The 14,310-nt window shown below is 34.4% G+C and overlaps 2 protein-coding genes and 1 non-coding gene across 3 annotated transcripts in view; 2 read left to right on the top strand and 1 right to left on the bottom strand.

The window, feature by feature from the left end:
* LOC113771762 overlaps positions 1 to 10,428 on the top strand; it is a 23,359-nt gene extending 12,931 nt beyond the window's left edge. The window contains exons 2-8 of the mRNA XM_027316324.1: positions 4,875 to 5,015; positions 5,168 to 5,260; positions 5,351 to 5,477; positions 6,661 to 6,770; positions 8,515 to 8,595; positions 9,460 to 9,539; positions 9,667 to 10,428. Coding sequence (XP_027172125.1) covers positions 4,875 to 5,015; positions 5,168 to 5,260; positions 5,351 to 5,477; positions 6,661 to 6,770; positions 8,515 to 8,595; positions 9,460 to 9,539; positions 9,667 to 9,886 — 852 coding nt within the window. The 3' untranslated portion in view covers positions 9,887 to 10,428. The remainder of the gene's footprint in view (positions 1 to 4,874; positions 5,016 to 5,167; positions 5,261 to 5,350; positions 5,478 to 6,660; positions 6,771 to 8,514; positions 8,596 to 9,459; positions 9,540 to 9,666) is intronic.
* A 368-nt stretch (positions 10,429 to 10,796) lies between these two features.
* Positions 10,797 to 10,867, bottom strand: TRNAG-ACC. The gene has a single exon. It is a non-coding gene; the product is annotated as a tRNA-Gly (tRNA).
* Positions 10,868 to 12,115: 1,248 nt separating this feature from the next.
* On the top strand, positions 12,116 to 13,454 carry LOC113772014 (GPI-anchored protein LLG1-like). The gene is made up of 3 exons (XM_027316551.1): positions 12,116 to 12,195; positions 12,291 to 12,347; positions 13,077 to 13,454. Exons 1-3 carry the CDS (start codon positions 12,120 to 12,122, stop codon positions 13,430 to 13,432), a joined length of 489 nt encoding a protein of 162 aa, XP_027172352.1. The 5' UTR covers positions 12,116 to 12,119; the 3' UTR covers positions 13,433 to 13,454.
* The last annotated feature ends 856 nt before the right edge of the window (positions 13,455 to 14,310 follow it).

A 14,310-nucleotide genomic window follows, 5' to 3' on the forward strand; every position in this document is an offset into this window, starting at 1 on the left:
GGAAATTGAAAAATGTAACGATAATAAGGGAACAGGTTCATGACCTGCTAGATTCTATCCCACATCGACGCTATCAGTGCCTCCAATTCAGTATATAAAGTTCATTTCCTTATCCCATGATCGCCGAGCTCGGTAACGTGGGCTTTCACCCAAGTGGGGGGCAAGGGGATGGACTCGGTTGCTGGCAGCACAAAAAAATTCCACATTCCACATTCCACGATTTAAAAAAAAAAAAATCAATGAATTAAAAAAACGTTGCAGCAACTGGGACCATTCCCTTTTCTTCATTTTTCGTCTTTAAGCCACAAATAAACTACAGAAATTTAGCTAGCTAGATTTGCAATGTTTTTGTATGTGTACGTAATCCCATAGATAGCAAGCGTCATATCAAAATGTTTATATGGTAAGGGGTTACGATTAGGTTTCTTAATGTTTATATTGTCTGCTCTGTTTGATATTTCTTTTTTCTATCATTTTCAGTAGTTAATCAATACTTTTTCTATTGAATAATATTGTACATGTTCTAGCTGCTGTGGAGTGATTGTCTAACTTAACAGAATGGTTTGTTAATTTAGTTGATAATCCTTTTTGGAAATTGAAAAATGTAATGACAATAACGGAAGTAGTTCATGACTTGCTAGATTCTATCCCACATCGACATCATCAGTGGCTCCAAGTTGGTAAATAAAGTTCATTTCCTTATCCTACGAATGCTAGGCTCAGTAACATGGGCTTGTACCCCAAGTGGGGGCATTAAGGGTATGGAATCAGTTGCTTGCAACCCAAAAAAATTCCACATTCCAGTATCTAAAAAATAGACATGAATGAATTCAAAAATGTTGCAGCTGGTTGGACCATTACCTTTTCTTCATTTTTGCTGTTTAAGGCACAATGAAACTGTAGAAATTTAGCTAGCTAGCGTTTGCAATATTTTTGTATGTGTTCATAATCCTGTAGATAGCAAGCAGGTTCATTTTTCCAGTTTAAGGCACAATGAAACTATAGAAATTTTGCTAGCTAGTGTTTGCAATAGTTTTGTATGTATACATAATCTCATAGATAGTAAGCAGGTGTTATATCACAATGTTTATATGGTAAGGGGTTATGATTAGTTTTCTTATTGTTTATGTTGTCTGCTCTGCTTGATATTTCTTTTTTTCTGTCATTTTCAGTGGTTAATCAATCCTTTTTCTGCAGAATAATGTTGTACATATTGTAGCTGCTGTGGTGTGATTATATAATTTAGCAGAATGGTTTGTTAATTTAGCTGATAATCCTTTTTGGAAATTGAAAAATGTAACGACAATAAGGGAACTTGTTCATGACTTGCTAGATTCTATCCCATATCGACGCTATCAGTGCCTCCAATTCAGTATATAAATTTCATTTCCTTATCCCACGATCGCCGAGCTCGGTAACGTGGGCTTTCACCCAAGTGGGGGGCAAGGGCATGGTCTCGGTTGCTGGCAGCACAAAAAATTCCACATTCCACATTCCACGATCTAAAAAATAAAAATCAATGAATTAAAAAAAAACATTGCAGCAACTGGGACCATTCCCTTTTCTTCATTTTTCCTGTGTAAGCCACAAATAAACTATAGAAATTTAGCTAGCTAGCGTTTGAAATATTTTTGTAGGTGTGCATAATCCCATAGATAGCAAGCGTCATATCAAAATGTTTATATGGCAAGGGGTTACGATTAGGTTTCTTGTTGTTTATATTGTCTGCTCTGTTTGATATTTCTTTTTTCTATCATTTTTAGTGGTTAATCAATACTTTTTCTGTTGAATAATGTTGTATGTGTTGTAGCTGCTGTGGGGTGATTGTATAACTTAATAGAATGGTTTGTTAATTCAGCTGATAATCCTTTTTGGAAATTGAAAAATGTAATGACAATAACGGAAGTAGTTCATGACTTGCTAGATTCTATTCCACATCGACATCATCAGTGGCTCCAATTTGGTATATAAAGTTCATTTCCTTATCCTACGAATGCTAGGCTCGGTAATGTGGGTTTGTACCCCGAGTGGGGGCATTAAGGGTATGGAATCAATTGCTTGCAACCCAAAAAAATTCCACATTCCACTATCTAAAAAATAGAAATGAATGAATTCAAAAATGTTGCAGCTGGTTGGACCATTACCTCCTTCATTTTTGCTGTTTAAGGCACAATGAAACTGTAGAAATTTAGCTAGCTAGCATTTGCAATGTTTTTGTATGTGTACATAATCCCATAGATAGCAAACAGGTTCATTTTTCCTATTTAAGCCACAAGGAAACTACAGAAATTTGGCTAGTTAGTGTTTGCAATATTTTTGTATGTATACATAATCCCATAGATAGTAAGCAGGCGTCATATCACAATGTTTATAAGGTAAGGGGTTATGATTAGGTTTCTTATTGTTTATGTTGTCTGCTTTGTTTGATATTTCTTTTTTTTCTGTCATATTCGGTGGTTAATCAATACTTTTTCTGCTGAATAATGTTGTACATATTGTAGCTGCTGTGGAGTGATTATATAATTTACCAGAATGGTTTGTTAAATTAGCTGATAATCCTTTTTGGAAATTGAAAAATGTAACGACAATAAGGGAACTAGTTCATGACCTGCTAGATTCTATCCCACATCGACGCAACCAGTGCCTCCAATTCAGTATGTAAAGTTCATTTCCTTATCCCACAATCGCCGAGCTCGGTAATGTGAGCTTTCACCCAAGTGGGGGGCAAGGGCATGGACTCAGTTGCTGGCAGCCCAAAAAAATTCCACATTCCACGTTCCACGATTTAAAAAATAAAAATCAATGAATTAAAAAAACGTTGCAGCAACTGGGACCATTCCCTTTTCTTCATTTTTCCTGTTTAAGCCACAATTAAACTATAGAAATTTAGCTAGCTTGCGCTTGCAATATTTTTGTATGTGTACATAATTCTATAGATAGCAAGAGTCATATCACAATGTTTATATGGTAAGGGGTTACGATTAGGTTTCTTATTGTTTATATTGTCTGCTCTGTTTGATATTTCTTTTTTTAATCATTTTCAGTAGTTAATCAATACGTTTTCTGTTGAATAATGTTGTACGTGTTGTAGCTGCTGTGGAGTGATTGTCTAACTTGACAGAATGGTTTGTTAATTTAGCTGATAATCCTTTTTCGAAATTAAAAAATGTAATGACAATAACGGAAGTAGTTCATGACTTGCTAGATTCTATCCCACATCGACATCATCAGTGGCTCCAATTTGGTATTTAAAGTTCATTTCCTTATCCTTCAATCGCCGGGCTCAGTAACGTGGGCTTGTCACCTGAGTGGGGGCATTAAGGGTATGGAATCAGTTGCTTGCTACCCAAAAAAATTCCACATTCCACTATCGAAAAAATAGAAATGAATGAATTCAAAAATGTTGCGGCAACTGGGACCATTCCCTTTTCTTCATTTTTCCTGTTTAAGCCAGAATGAAACTATAGAAATTTAGCTAGCTAGCATTTGCAATATTTTTGTATGTGCTCATAATCCAATAGATAGCAAGCAGGTTCATTTTTCCTGTTTAAGCTACAATGAAACTATAGAAATTTAGCTAGCTAGTGTTTGCAATATTTTGGTATGTATGCATAATCCCATAGATAGTAAGCAGGTGTCATATCACAATGTTTATATGGTAAGGGGTTACGATTGGGTTTCTTATTGCACATGTTGTCTGCTCTGCTTGATATTTCTTTTTTTCTGTCATTTTCAGTGGAATCAACACTTTTTTTGTTGAATAATATTGTACATATTGTAGCTGCTGTGGAGTGATTATATAATTTACCAGAATGGTTTGTTAATTTAGCTGATAATCCTTTTTGGAAATTGAAAAATGTGACAACAATTAGGGAACTAGTTCATGACTTGCTAGATTGTATCCCACATCAACGCTATCAGTGCCTCCAATTCAGTATATAAAGTTCATTTCCTTATCCCATGATCGCCGAGCTCGGTAACGTGGGCTTTCACCCAAGTGGGGGGCAAGGGCATGGACTCGGTTGCTGGCAGCCCAAAAAAATTCCACATTCCACTATGTAAAAAATAGAAACAATGAATTAAAAAAATGTTGCCACAACTGGGATCATTCCCTTTCTTCGTTTTTCCTGTTTAAGCATAAAAAAAACTATAGAAATTTAGCTAGCTGGCGTTTGCAATATTTTTGTATGTGTACATGATCACATAGATAGCAAGCCGGTGTCATATCACAATGTTTATATGGTATGGGGTTGCGATTAGGTTTCTTATTGTTTGTGTTGTCTGCTCTGTTTGATATATATTGATTTTTTCTATCATTTTCAGTGGTTAATCAATACTTTTTCTGTTGAATAATGTTGTATGTACATGTTGTAGCTGCTGTGAAGTGATTATCTAATCTAACAGAATGGTTGTTAATTTAGCTGATAATCCTTTTTGGAAATTGAAAAATGTAATGACAATAACGGAAGCAATTCATGACCTGCTAGATTCTATCCCATATCAACATTATCAATGCCTCCAATTCAGTATATAAAATTCATTTCCTTAACCTACGATCGCTGGGCTTCGTAATGTGGGCTTGTCACCCGAGTGGGGGCATTAAGGGTATGGAATCAGTTGCTTGCAACCCAAAAACTCCACATTCCACTATCTAAAAAATAGAATGAATAAATCAAAAATTGTTGCAGCAACTGGGACCATTCCCTTTTCCTCATTTTTCCTTTTTAAGTCTCAAAGAAGCTATAGAAATTTAGCTAGCTAGCTGAGAAGTGTTTTTGGAAATCCTAACTCCATTCTGTTGTTTTAATTGCTATTAGGGGCAATCCCCTAATTTGTTTCTTTCTGATCCTAGTGGTTGATATGCTCATCTTCAGGGAGATTTTAAAGTGCAAGAGGATAAAAAGCATAGGGCAAAGTTTCAATCTTTAGGAAATTCTGAGAAGAAGCTCCAATTCTTTTCAGCTCGTCAAATAGCATGCCGCTTACTCGGTAGTAGAGGATATCTCTGTCAGAAGGTACATCTGTTATTTCTTTTTTCTCATAGTGATGGTAAGTTGGAGAACCAACTATTGTCTCGGTGTTCCTTCCCATAACCCATAAATTGTCTCTGCATTTCATCTGTGCTCAGTTGCAAATTCAGTCTTTTCCTGTCTGTCTAATTGCTTAGTGCTGGCTTCCCATGGAAGATTGCATGTGTTCAAGACTTCTGCCTTTTCCTCTTTGGCATCGGATACGTTTTTGGTTGTATATGCATCCAAAGGTTCATATTCTTCTCGTTTTCATTTTCTTTCCCTAGTTACATATATGCATTACATGAGGATCAGCTAAGGACTTTATTGTTCTTCTGTAGGATTTTTTACGACAGAACAACACGGGAAAGTTGTTATGTCAAGTGTTTGGCACCCATGCTGCAACTTTGTGTCTCTTTGGCATTTCTGAACTTGAAGAAATCATGTGGAGTGCATTGAACTTTTCAGGTTAAATCATGGTTTAATTGGTAATATTTTGAAGATGCATCTCCTCGTCTTTGATTCACTATGTTGTACTAGTATTAGATCTGTAAGGCATGAGTGTCAAAGCCATGACTATTTAAATGCACAATGGTCTTTGTAGTTCATTTTTTGACTTCATAGTTTGCTCTACATGTTCAGCTTCCTACTGCAAACACTTCACATTGTTGAAACTGCTTGATTTCTTCTGCATGCAACTGACAATCTCTGAAAACTTTCTTTTCCCAATAATTATTGTAAGGCTCACTTTGTTTACAATCATAATAGACCTTGTATTTTCTGATTCCACTCCCTTGAGCCTCTAAATTAATTTTTACCTCCTTAAAAAAATAAATTAGCAAAGAGTTTGTGGCAAAATTTGTTGCTATAAAAGTTTGACAGCTAAAGTTGCTTTGTGAAAAACCTATAGGAATAATCAACTAAGTGGAGCCTCAGATGAGCAACAGAAAGAGGAACAGATTATTAATTAAATAATTTATTATGCATGCCTACTGGGTAGTATACAACTCTGGGATATTTGAGGGAAAATTGGAATTCCATCCTTTTTTTTAACTCAATTAACTTGAGAAGTTGAGTCTAATTAACTCGAATAGATCACATAGCTGATTGTAACAAATTGAGTTTGAGAAGGTATGCACAGTATTCTGATGGAACATCGGTTACTTTCTCTGTAATCTGAGATACCATTTCCCAATTTGAAAGGATTACATCCTTACTTCTGCAGAAGGGAATATATATTTAGTGATAATTGGGATTCATTTCGTATAAAACTAACTGGTTGAATTTGATCTCTTTAACGTAATTGAATAAGGTGTAAAAGACGGAGATCTGGAGATGAAATCTTGCTACAATTAAAATTGTTATGCCATGTTTTTGACTTTCTAATATAACCTAGAATTACGTCAAAGCTATGTGGGACTAAGGTCTTGGCCAATTTAATGGATTATTTAGATATGAGAAATAGACTTAGCTAAAACAACTACAGTATATGAAATAGCCTATTATGCTATTTTTCGCATTATTATTTGTTATGAATAATGCCAGTTTTTAAGGTTAATGCATATCCATGTTTAGTTTCATGTTCATTTGCTACTTTAAGACTTTAAAGTTTATGCCTGTGAGTTTCTGAAGTGCATTGTGTATTCTTCAGGGAGAAGAAATGTTTGGTGTCTCTACCCTAATAAGAATGCTATGCCGATGTCTGTTCAGGACACATTCATTCAAAATTCCTCCAGGGATCATCAGTCTGAACAGAATTCGGTAATCCTTCTATAGTCGCTTGAATACAGAAAAAGAGTGAATTTCTTGTATTTTTTTTGGTTGTCAAATCTTGATTGGTTCAAAACGTAGTAGAACCTTCATTAAGTTTGCGATCTACTAATTAACAAATTAAGTTTGTGATCTTTAGTTTTAAGATTGCATTTAACATGGTATGTTCTTCTTCTCCACAAAATGCATCAAAAGAAAAACAAATTGAAATGATTTTCAGCTCAAGTCTCAGGCTTAAGGTTGATTGATTAAGCCTCTGGACAAAAAAATCATTTCTCATATTCCTCATATGAAACATGTTATCCTTGTTCTCAATCATTTCCTGCTTTTAAAAAAAAATTAAATTATGAGTTTTGTATCATTGTAATTTTTTTTTTCTGGTCCTTTGCTGATTTGATGCACATAAATAGAAATTTGGTGCTGAACAAAAATTGTTCTAGCTGACTGTGCAAGTTGGAATGTGAAAGTTTTATGTGACTCTAGGTTTGGAACTGCATAGGTGCATGAAGTACAGTATTGTGTAATTAGTTGGTTACATTAGCTCATTGAAGCAATTTAAACTTTTGGAGAGGAGAATAAATTGATTTATCTAAGAAATTTGATGTTGATGAACAAAAGATGATTTTACAGTAAATGGTGATCTACTTCGTGAATACTACATGTTATTCAATTTAACTGTTTACTATACTTGCAACCTTGAATTCAACTGAATATTTTCATGAAATTTTCTGAAGCCACAGAAGTGCTCAATATCAAGAATCTTCAAACCCGGTACATTTTTTAGAGTCCTTGTCAGTAAATGTTCTGTTTGTTTAGGATATACCTATCGTAAGTGTCACATGAGATAATAACATCTTAAACTTAAGAAAATATGCTCAAGTTATATCAGAAAATTATAACATTATAAGAGAAGACGACATCTTGACACAATGCTCTGTAATAGAGTACTGTTTTGGCATTGTAAACAGTTATTTGATTTAGGCTCTGAAGTTTTCAATTGTAGTTATCCCATAGAGTTAGTAAAAATTTTACATGATGATAGGAAGGGAACTCTAACTCGTAGAGGTTAGATTTACTCCCGAGAACTCATATGTATATTTACTGGGTTCTTCCCTACTTTTGAATTATATTAAAGCTTACCATTTCCCCAAAAAAAAGTTATGTGATTTAAACTCTCGCAAATGGATTATGGATGCCTATCTTTTTGTGGTTTTACGCATCTTTGGTCATAGGGAGGAGATGGAGAGGATTAATTGAGTGCTACATTCTGTTTCTGTTGGATTAGCACGAAATTTAGATATAAAGAAGCATGAATATCATTCAGGGCTGACGTCCTCAAATTTGTCGAATTAGTTGAGCCTACAGAATTAAGTAATGCAGTATATGTGCAAGATATTCAGATTTCCACATCGGAGCTTGGTATTTGATCAGTCCCCTAATTTTAGTTCATGGTTTAATTCCAAAAGATTCAATTTTCTATTCCTCAAAAAATGGAGTGTCAAGTCCTGACTAGTTTGGGTGGACAAAAGTGGATTGGTAAGTTGAAGATTCTACTTATATGTGTCTATGAATTCCTGCCCTCACACGCATTGAATGCTTATAGCCCCTTTGTCTGTGTGTTCAGGTAGCTTAAACTTTAGCCCATACAAAGAAGACTGGCTTCGTTTCAATACGTTAACCTTCAATTCTTCTGACTCTTCTAGGATATTGATTTGAAGGTTGTGTGACTATGCAGGTACTTGGAGATGAAAGAATTAATTTTATTTTGATTGATGGTACATGGAGCAATTCCCAAGCAATGTTCAAGCGTTTAAAGGTAAACCAGAAATACAATTGGGGTCTGACCTCCTTTTATTTTCTATTACACGTCCATGGGGCTATGACTAAGCATTCTTGTCTCAGATGGGAGACAAGAAAAAGGAAAAGAGGAAAGAAATCTAGTGGAGCAACCACAAGTTCATTGTCTTGTAGGTTATATATTTTTCTTGAGTTAAGTTATACAGATATAAGCATATGTGTTTTCACTTTGAAATGGAAAGGTTCCTAGTAAATAGTTCATTTACAACAACAGTAAGAATTAAATGCCTTGACATCTGGAAGTGCCACAGATTCTGAAACTCTTCTGCAATATGTAGTTTTGAAATCCCATCATTCCTTTGGTGGACATAAATGGATAGAGGTTATGAATTACCTTCTAATTAAGCAAATTTGTTTCCTGTTACACCAGTTCCAAGTTATAAATACGACACATGCAAGCAGGTACACATGAAATGTTGAATCTTACAAGAAAGTAAAGTAGTTCTTCTCTGAATGAATTAGTTACAAGTTTTTGTCATGCTTCTCTTCAATACATATATATCTTCATTTTTGTTGTGGATATACTTTGTGGATTTGGTAGATTGTATCACACTCGACTGGCTTCGCTTGTTTGTTTTGTAATACCCAATGTATATTTACGAATCTGACTCTTGTTTTCAAGTTATTGACACATGCGGTATTTGAACTATGCCTAAGAGTGTTTATGGGTATCAAATATCAGACACATCTCAAGCAAAAATCAGTTTGAGGATCCTGTTTTTCCAATTTCATGCTGCATTGCAAAAGATGAGCGTTGTATGGATCAGTCTAGTGATGTAGTAGTGCATCCTACTCAACATTTACCTTGAACATTGATGTGCAGGATAAAGCACAGGTAGTTTGGGGAGAAGACCTTCCTTGCATCTCTCTGAATGCAGGGGTATCTCTAATGCACAAACTTAGGCAAGATTCTTCATGCAAATGCTCATCTCTTGATATATTTGACTTGCATGCTTTAATAGTTTATTCTTGTTTGCCAATTTAATGCCACCGCGATTAAGGTTCAATTTCTTTCTTTGTCTGAGAGCAGACCACAACCCTCATGGGACCGTACCTGCACAGCAGCAGCAGCAGTTGGTCTCCTTTATGAGCTTCATCTTGTTCCTGAGTTCAGCTCTCATGGACTGGATAGTCAGGCTGAAGCTATCGAAGATGCTTTAGAGATTCTGTTTGAATCACTTACAGCTCGAAGACTTCGTATGGGGAGGTCCATCAGCCGAAAGGAGAGACATTACAGCAACCTCTGCTAGAAACAAGCATTTCTTCTACAATTTTGGCGGAGACTTTTTCCCTTCAATTGAGGCAGCGCCTGCATACTAACTGATTAGGTTATAAGAGGTGAGATCCTTGCTAATTTCTAGTATTACAGAAAGGAAATACAAAGTGACTGAGATCAAAGAACTTCGGTGGCCGGGCAGTGATTTTATCAGACTATACAGATTCAGATTTTTTTGCACAATGTTTTGATGCTGAAATTTCAGACACGTTTTTGGACATATGCCAGATGGTTGTGATGCAATGCTAAGTACTTGGACGCAAAGCGGATGATCGAAAAAATATGGTATTCGCTTTTCCCACATTTTGAACTTGAAAGCAAGCTATTTATTATGCTTTGGATTTGTTAAAAGGAACCATTTTGCTTGTATGTATAATGTATTTCAATTCTGAACTCACTGATGTATGTTTACGTGATTATATCTCAAGAATTTAGTTTCTTGAACTAGTCCTATATTTGGCTGTCCTGCTACTCTTAGTCTTACGGATTAAAAGACTGATAGAAAGAATTAATGTATTATTGGCTCTGAATGATAAAGTGAAGTTAATTATGGAGTTTGGGTTAAAGATGGATGGAAGAAATGGTGGCCTGTGTTTCCTTTCATTATCAAACTGTTTGTTAACAAGCGAGACAAAATGGTTCATGTATGCTAAAAGTTCAGTGGAGTTTATATCCAAATTTTGCCTATGCATTGGGGTATCTTGTGAAGTTTGCCAGATGTGCACCAAAAAGTGGTAAAATGACAACATATAAATGTCAATTGATACAAAAATTTAGGATCAAATTATGATTAATGGATACTAATACTAGTGTAGGGATGAATAAGGAAATGAAAACTGTCCAATAATAACAAATTCTTTACTTTATCATATTAATTTATTTTGGGCGGATAGCGGGAGTCGAACCCGCGTCTTCTCCTTGGTAAAGAGAAATTTTACCATTCGACCATATCCGCACTTTCCGTTCTTGATATATAATATGTCCACACAATATTAAATTAATAAAATTAATATATACCCGGATCATTTTTATATAGTGTCGGACCAGATACTCTCCTAAGGGCGATTCCAATTATTTTAAATTATTTTATTAATTGTATTTTTTCATCATTCAAGAAGTTTGCAAGAAGTTTGACCCCCCCCCCTAATTTTTTCTTTATTTGCATTTTCATCATTTTCTTTATTTGCATTTATTTGCAAGAAGTTTACATGATCAGTATAATGTTGTCCACTACTATGTTTTTAGGAAATTAATCGAAGTTATTTATAAAATTGGGATGGTGTATTAATACAAACAAACTTCATTACCATGAATATTATCTACCTTAAACTTTCACTATGCATTCGTTTAACGGTTCACCACCATCACCTCTTATTAACCTTGAATTGCACCATTAATTTATTTCAAATTGAGGTTAATCGGGGGAAGAGATGGGTTAGATGGTTCAGAGGAACGAGTGTAAGTGCGAGATTGCGAATTCAAGTCCTTCCACTTACACTAAAGAAAGATAAAATTGAGGATAATAAGCATAAGAACGTAGAAGCATAGCAAAGTATATAACAAACGTTGAAATTTTGTGATGCATTGGTACAAATTTGTATTAGCACAAGACTTGCATAGAGTTTCGAAATTAAACTTTCAAACTAAGGCTACTGGGCATAAGATAATTCTAAAATATGCCTAATTTATCATGCATAATAATAATAAAAGAACTTGTATAAAATGTATTGAAATTATATATTTATGTGACACTATAAGCTGTTTACCTGTATAAGAATTGCCGAAACGAATATCAAATTGAGGTTAAAAAAAATATACATAATTTATTGTAACTGATGCATAAAAGAGTGATACAAAAATGGATTGAAAATATTATAAACTGGCCCGAAAATCAAAATGTCAATATGATCCTTGTTTAGAAGTTTTTCACCAAATAAAACAAAAGAGGGATTCCCCACGTATCCAACAACTAATATACTTCTTTGCTACTGCCAAACAAGGTTCCTCCTCCATCCATCCATTCATCCCCTTCCATCCCTTCTCCGCTTCTCTCTCTTCCATTTTCCTGCCATTTTTTTATTTTCCACAAAAATGACACCCCTACAGATGCAGGCAGCTGCCACATTCCAACATTTTCTTGTCTCTTTCTTTTTCACCATTTTCATAACGAGACTGGACAAAACTGATCGTTGAACAGAAGAGAAACAATGGGGTCTAATCCATCTCTAATGTTGTTTCTCTTCTTTCTTCTTGTTGGATTGGCCTCTTCATCCTACATTTCAAGTGAGAATTGTTATGGCATTTATGTATACCATGTTGATTTTTTTTTTCTAATCTAATTTCTGTTTAATATATCTGAAACTTTCGTTCTATGTTAGATCATGCATTGGAGCCTAGCGGATTGAGAGGTCGTACCCTTCTTCAAGCAAAAGCATGTGAGATTCTTTCTCTCCTTTATTCATTTTTGCACCCTGGATATTGTTGGGAATGAAGAAATAAATTAAGTTTCAAAATCATTTTTATCCTTGCCACAATTTCATGGTTGTTCCTTGTGAGGGCATCCTTGATTAAACTTTTATTTTGACATCTTAAAATTTAAATTTCTGAATCCCAGAATTATTCCTTTGTTATATCCTTTTGAATGTTAGTTAATTCTACAGAATTTCTTAGTCCTCCTAAATTATGAGCAATAAAGTTAATACTTCTACATGTTATCCATGGATTTAGCTTCAATCTTGCATTTCTTTCACTTAGGTAAATCATTCCAACAAATTAACTCATATGCTGCCTACATTCTTTTCATTATTTATGTTTAAAAGAATCCAACTAGGTTCGGTTACATGTGGAGAAACAATTTACTTTAAGTTAAAAAAATTCATAATATCAGAAAAAAAAAAGCATATGAATGCAGATAACTGCATGAACAGAAAAATTACCATTTTAGTGATCTATCCATGTTTCTTCAAGATTGACATAATTCAAGTTGTTTTTCTCTGCCTAAAGAACCATAGGTGGTCATTTCTACATGCCCTTATCAGGAAAACAAAAGAGAAAAGGAAAAGTTTTATTTAATAGCTAAGCCTTCCATTCTACAAGAATTATTGAACACTGAAAATTCTTGGAAAATGTATGCTAAAACTTTCTGCAATCATGAAACTTTTCAGCTTGCCCTGTAAACTTTGAAGCTCAGAACTACACAATCATCACTAGCCAATGCAAAGGGCCGAATTACTCTCCAAAACTCTGCTGCGATGCCTTCAAGGAATTCGCCTGCCCTTTTGCTGATCAAGTGAATGACATGAAAAACGATTGTGCATCAACCATGTTCAGTTACATTAACATGTATGGACATTATCCTCCTGGACTTTTTGCGAATTTTTGCAAGGATGGCGCCCAGGGCCTTGAATGTGCATCTGCAGAAGCAGAAAGTCCCAAGAAAAATGGGGCGCTGAAAACTGCTCAATCAACTGTGCTGGTGCTGGCAGCTGGTTTCTTGACGTTTTTGTTGAATGCCTTCTAAAACTCAAGAACAGAAATCGAAAATGTGCACCTTTTAATTACTAGTTCAGACATTGATATCCTCCGAGTTTATATATAAGTAATATTTATCTTGAGATTGTAACGTTTTTTGTGCTCTGATCATTCTCTTGGACAATATTGAGCCTAATTCGTGCTGCTCGAAACATATTATTGTTCTTCAGGCTTTTCGAGCAATAAAATTAAGTTATAACTCACAATTTTCAACAACATTACAATCTAATTCACGATTAACGATTAACCACGTTTGGTGAGACTTGAACCTAAAACTAGTAAAATTTTCGTGACACATAAATCTTGGAGTTGCAGAGCAGGATAATCAGATTACAATAAGTTAGCTCAAATTTGTAGGATAATTTCAGAAACCTCCCTTGAGATTTCTGACTATTTCACTGACCTCCCTCTAGATTTCGAGAATTACACTAACGTCCCTTGAAGTTAATTATCTTGTAACATTTAAATCCAACCAATAATTAAAAAGTGATATTAGGAGAGAGAAAATAATATGATTCCATCATTGTCCCTCATCTACTACATTATTTAATTAATTTAACACTAACACATACATTAAAGAAACACTACAATTTGTTGTTTATCATTAGGGATAAAATCACATATAGCATCAAATAATAGTATATCATTTTATATTTTTCACTTAATATAAGATCCAAATTTCTCTTTTCAATTACATACTCATTGTCAAACACAATTAATAACAAATAATAAAAAAAATATGCAACCAAAATATTATAAAGAACAAACTTTAACATCATAAATATTCTTTTCAATATATTAAGGTTAGTCGCTGAGATTTTTATGATATTAAATTTCACTCTTTTTAATATTTTGGTTATAGATTGT

This window comes from Coffea eugenioides, chromosome 5 (assembly GCF_003713205.1).
Source record: "Coffea eugenioides isolate CCC68of chromosome 5, Ceug_1.0, whole genome shotgun sequence".
Taxonomy (NCBI): domain Eukaryota; kingdom Viridiplantae; phylum Streptophyta; class Magnoliopsida; order Gentianales; family Rubiaceae; genus Coffea; species Coffea eugenioides.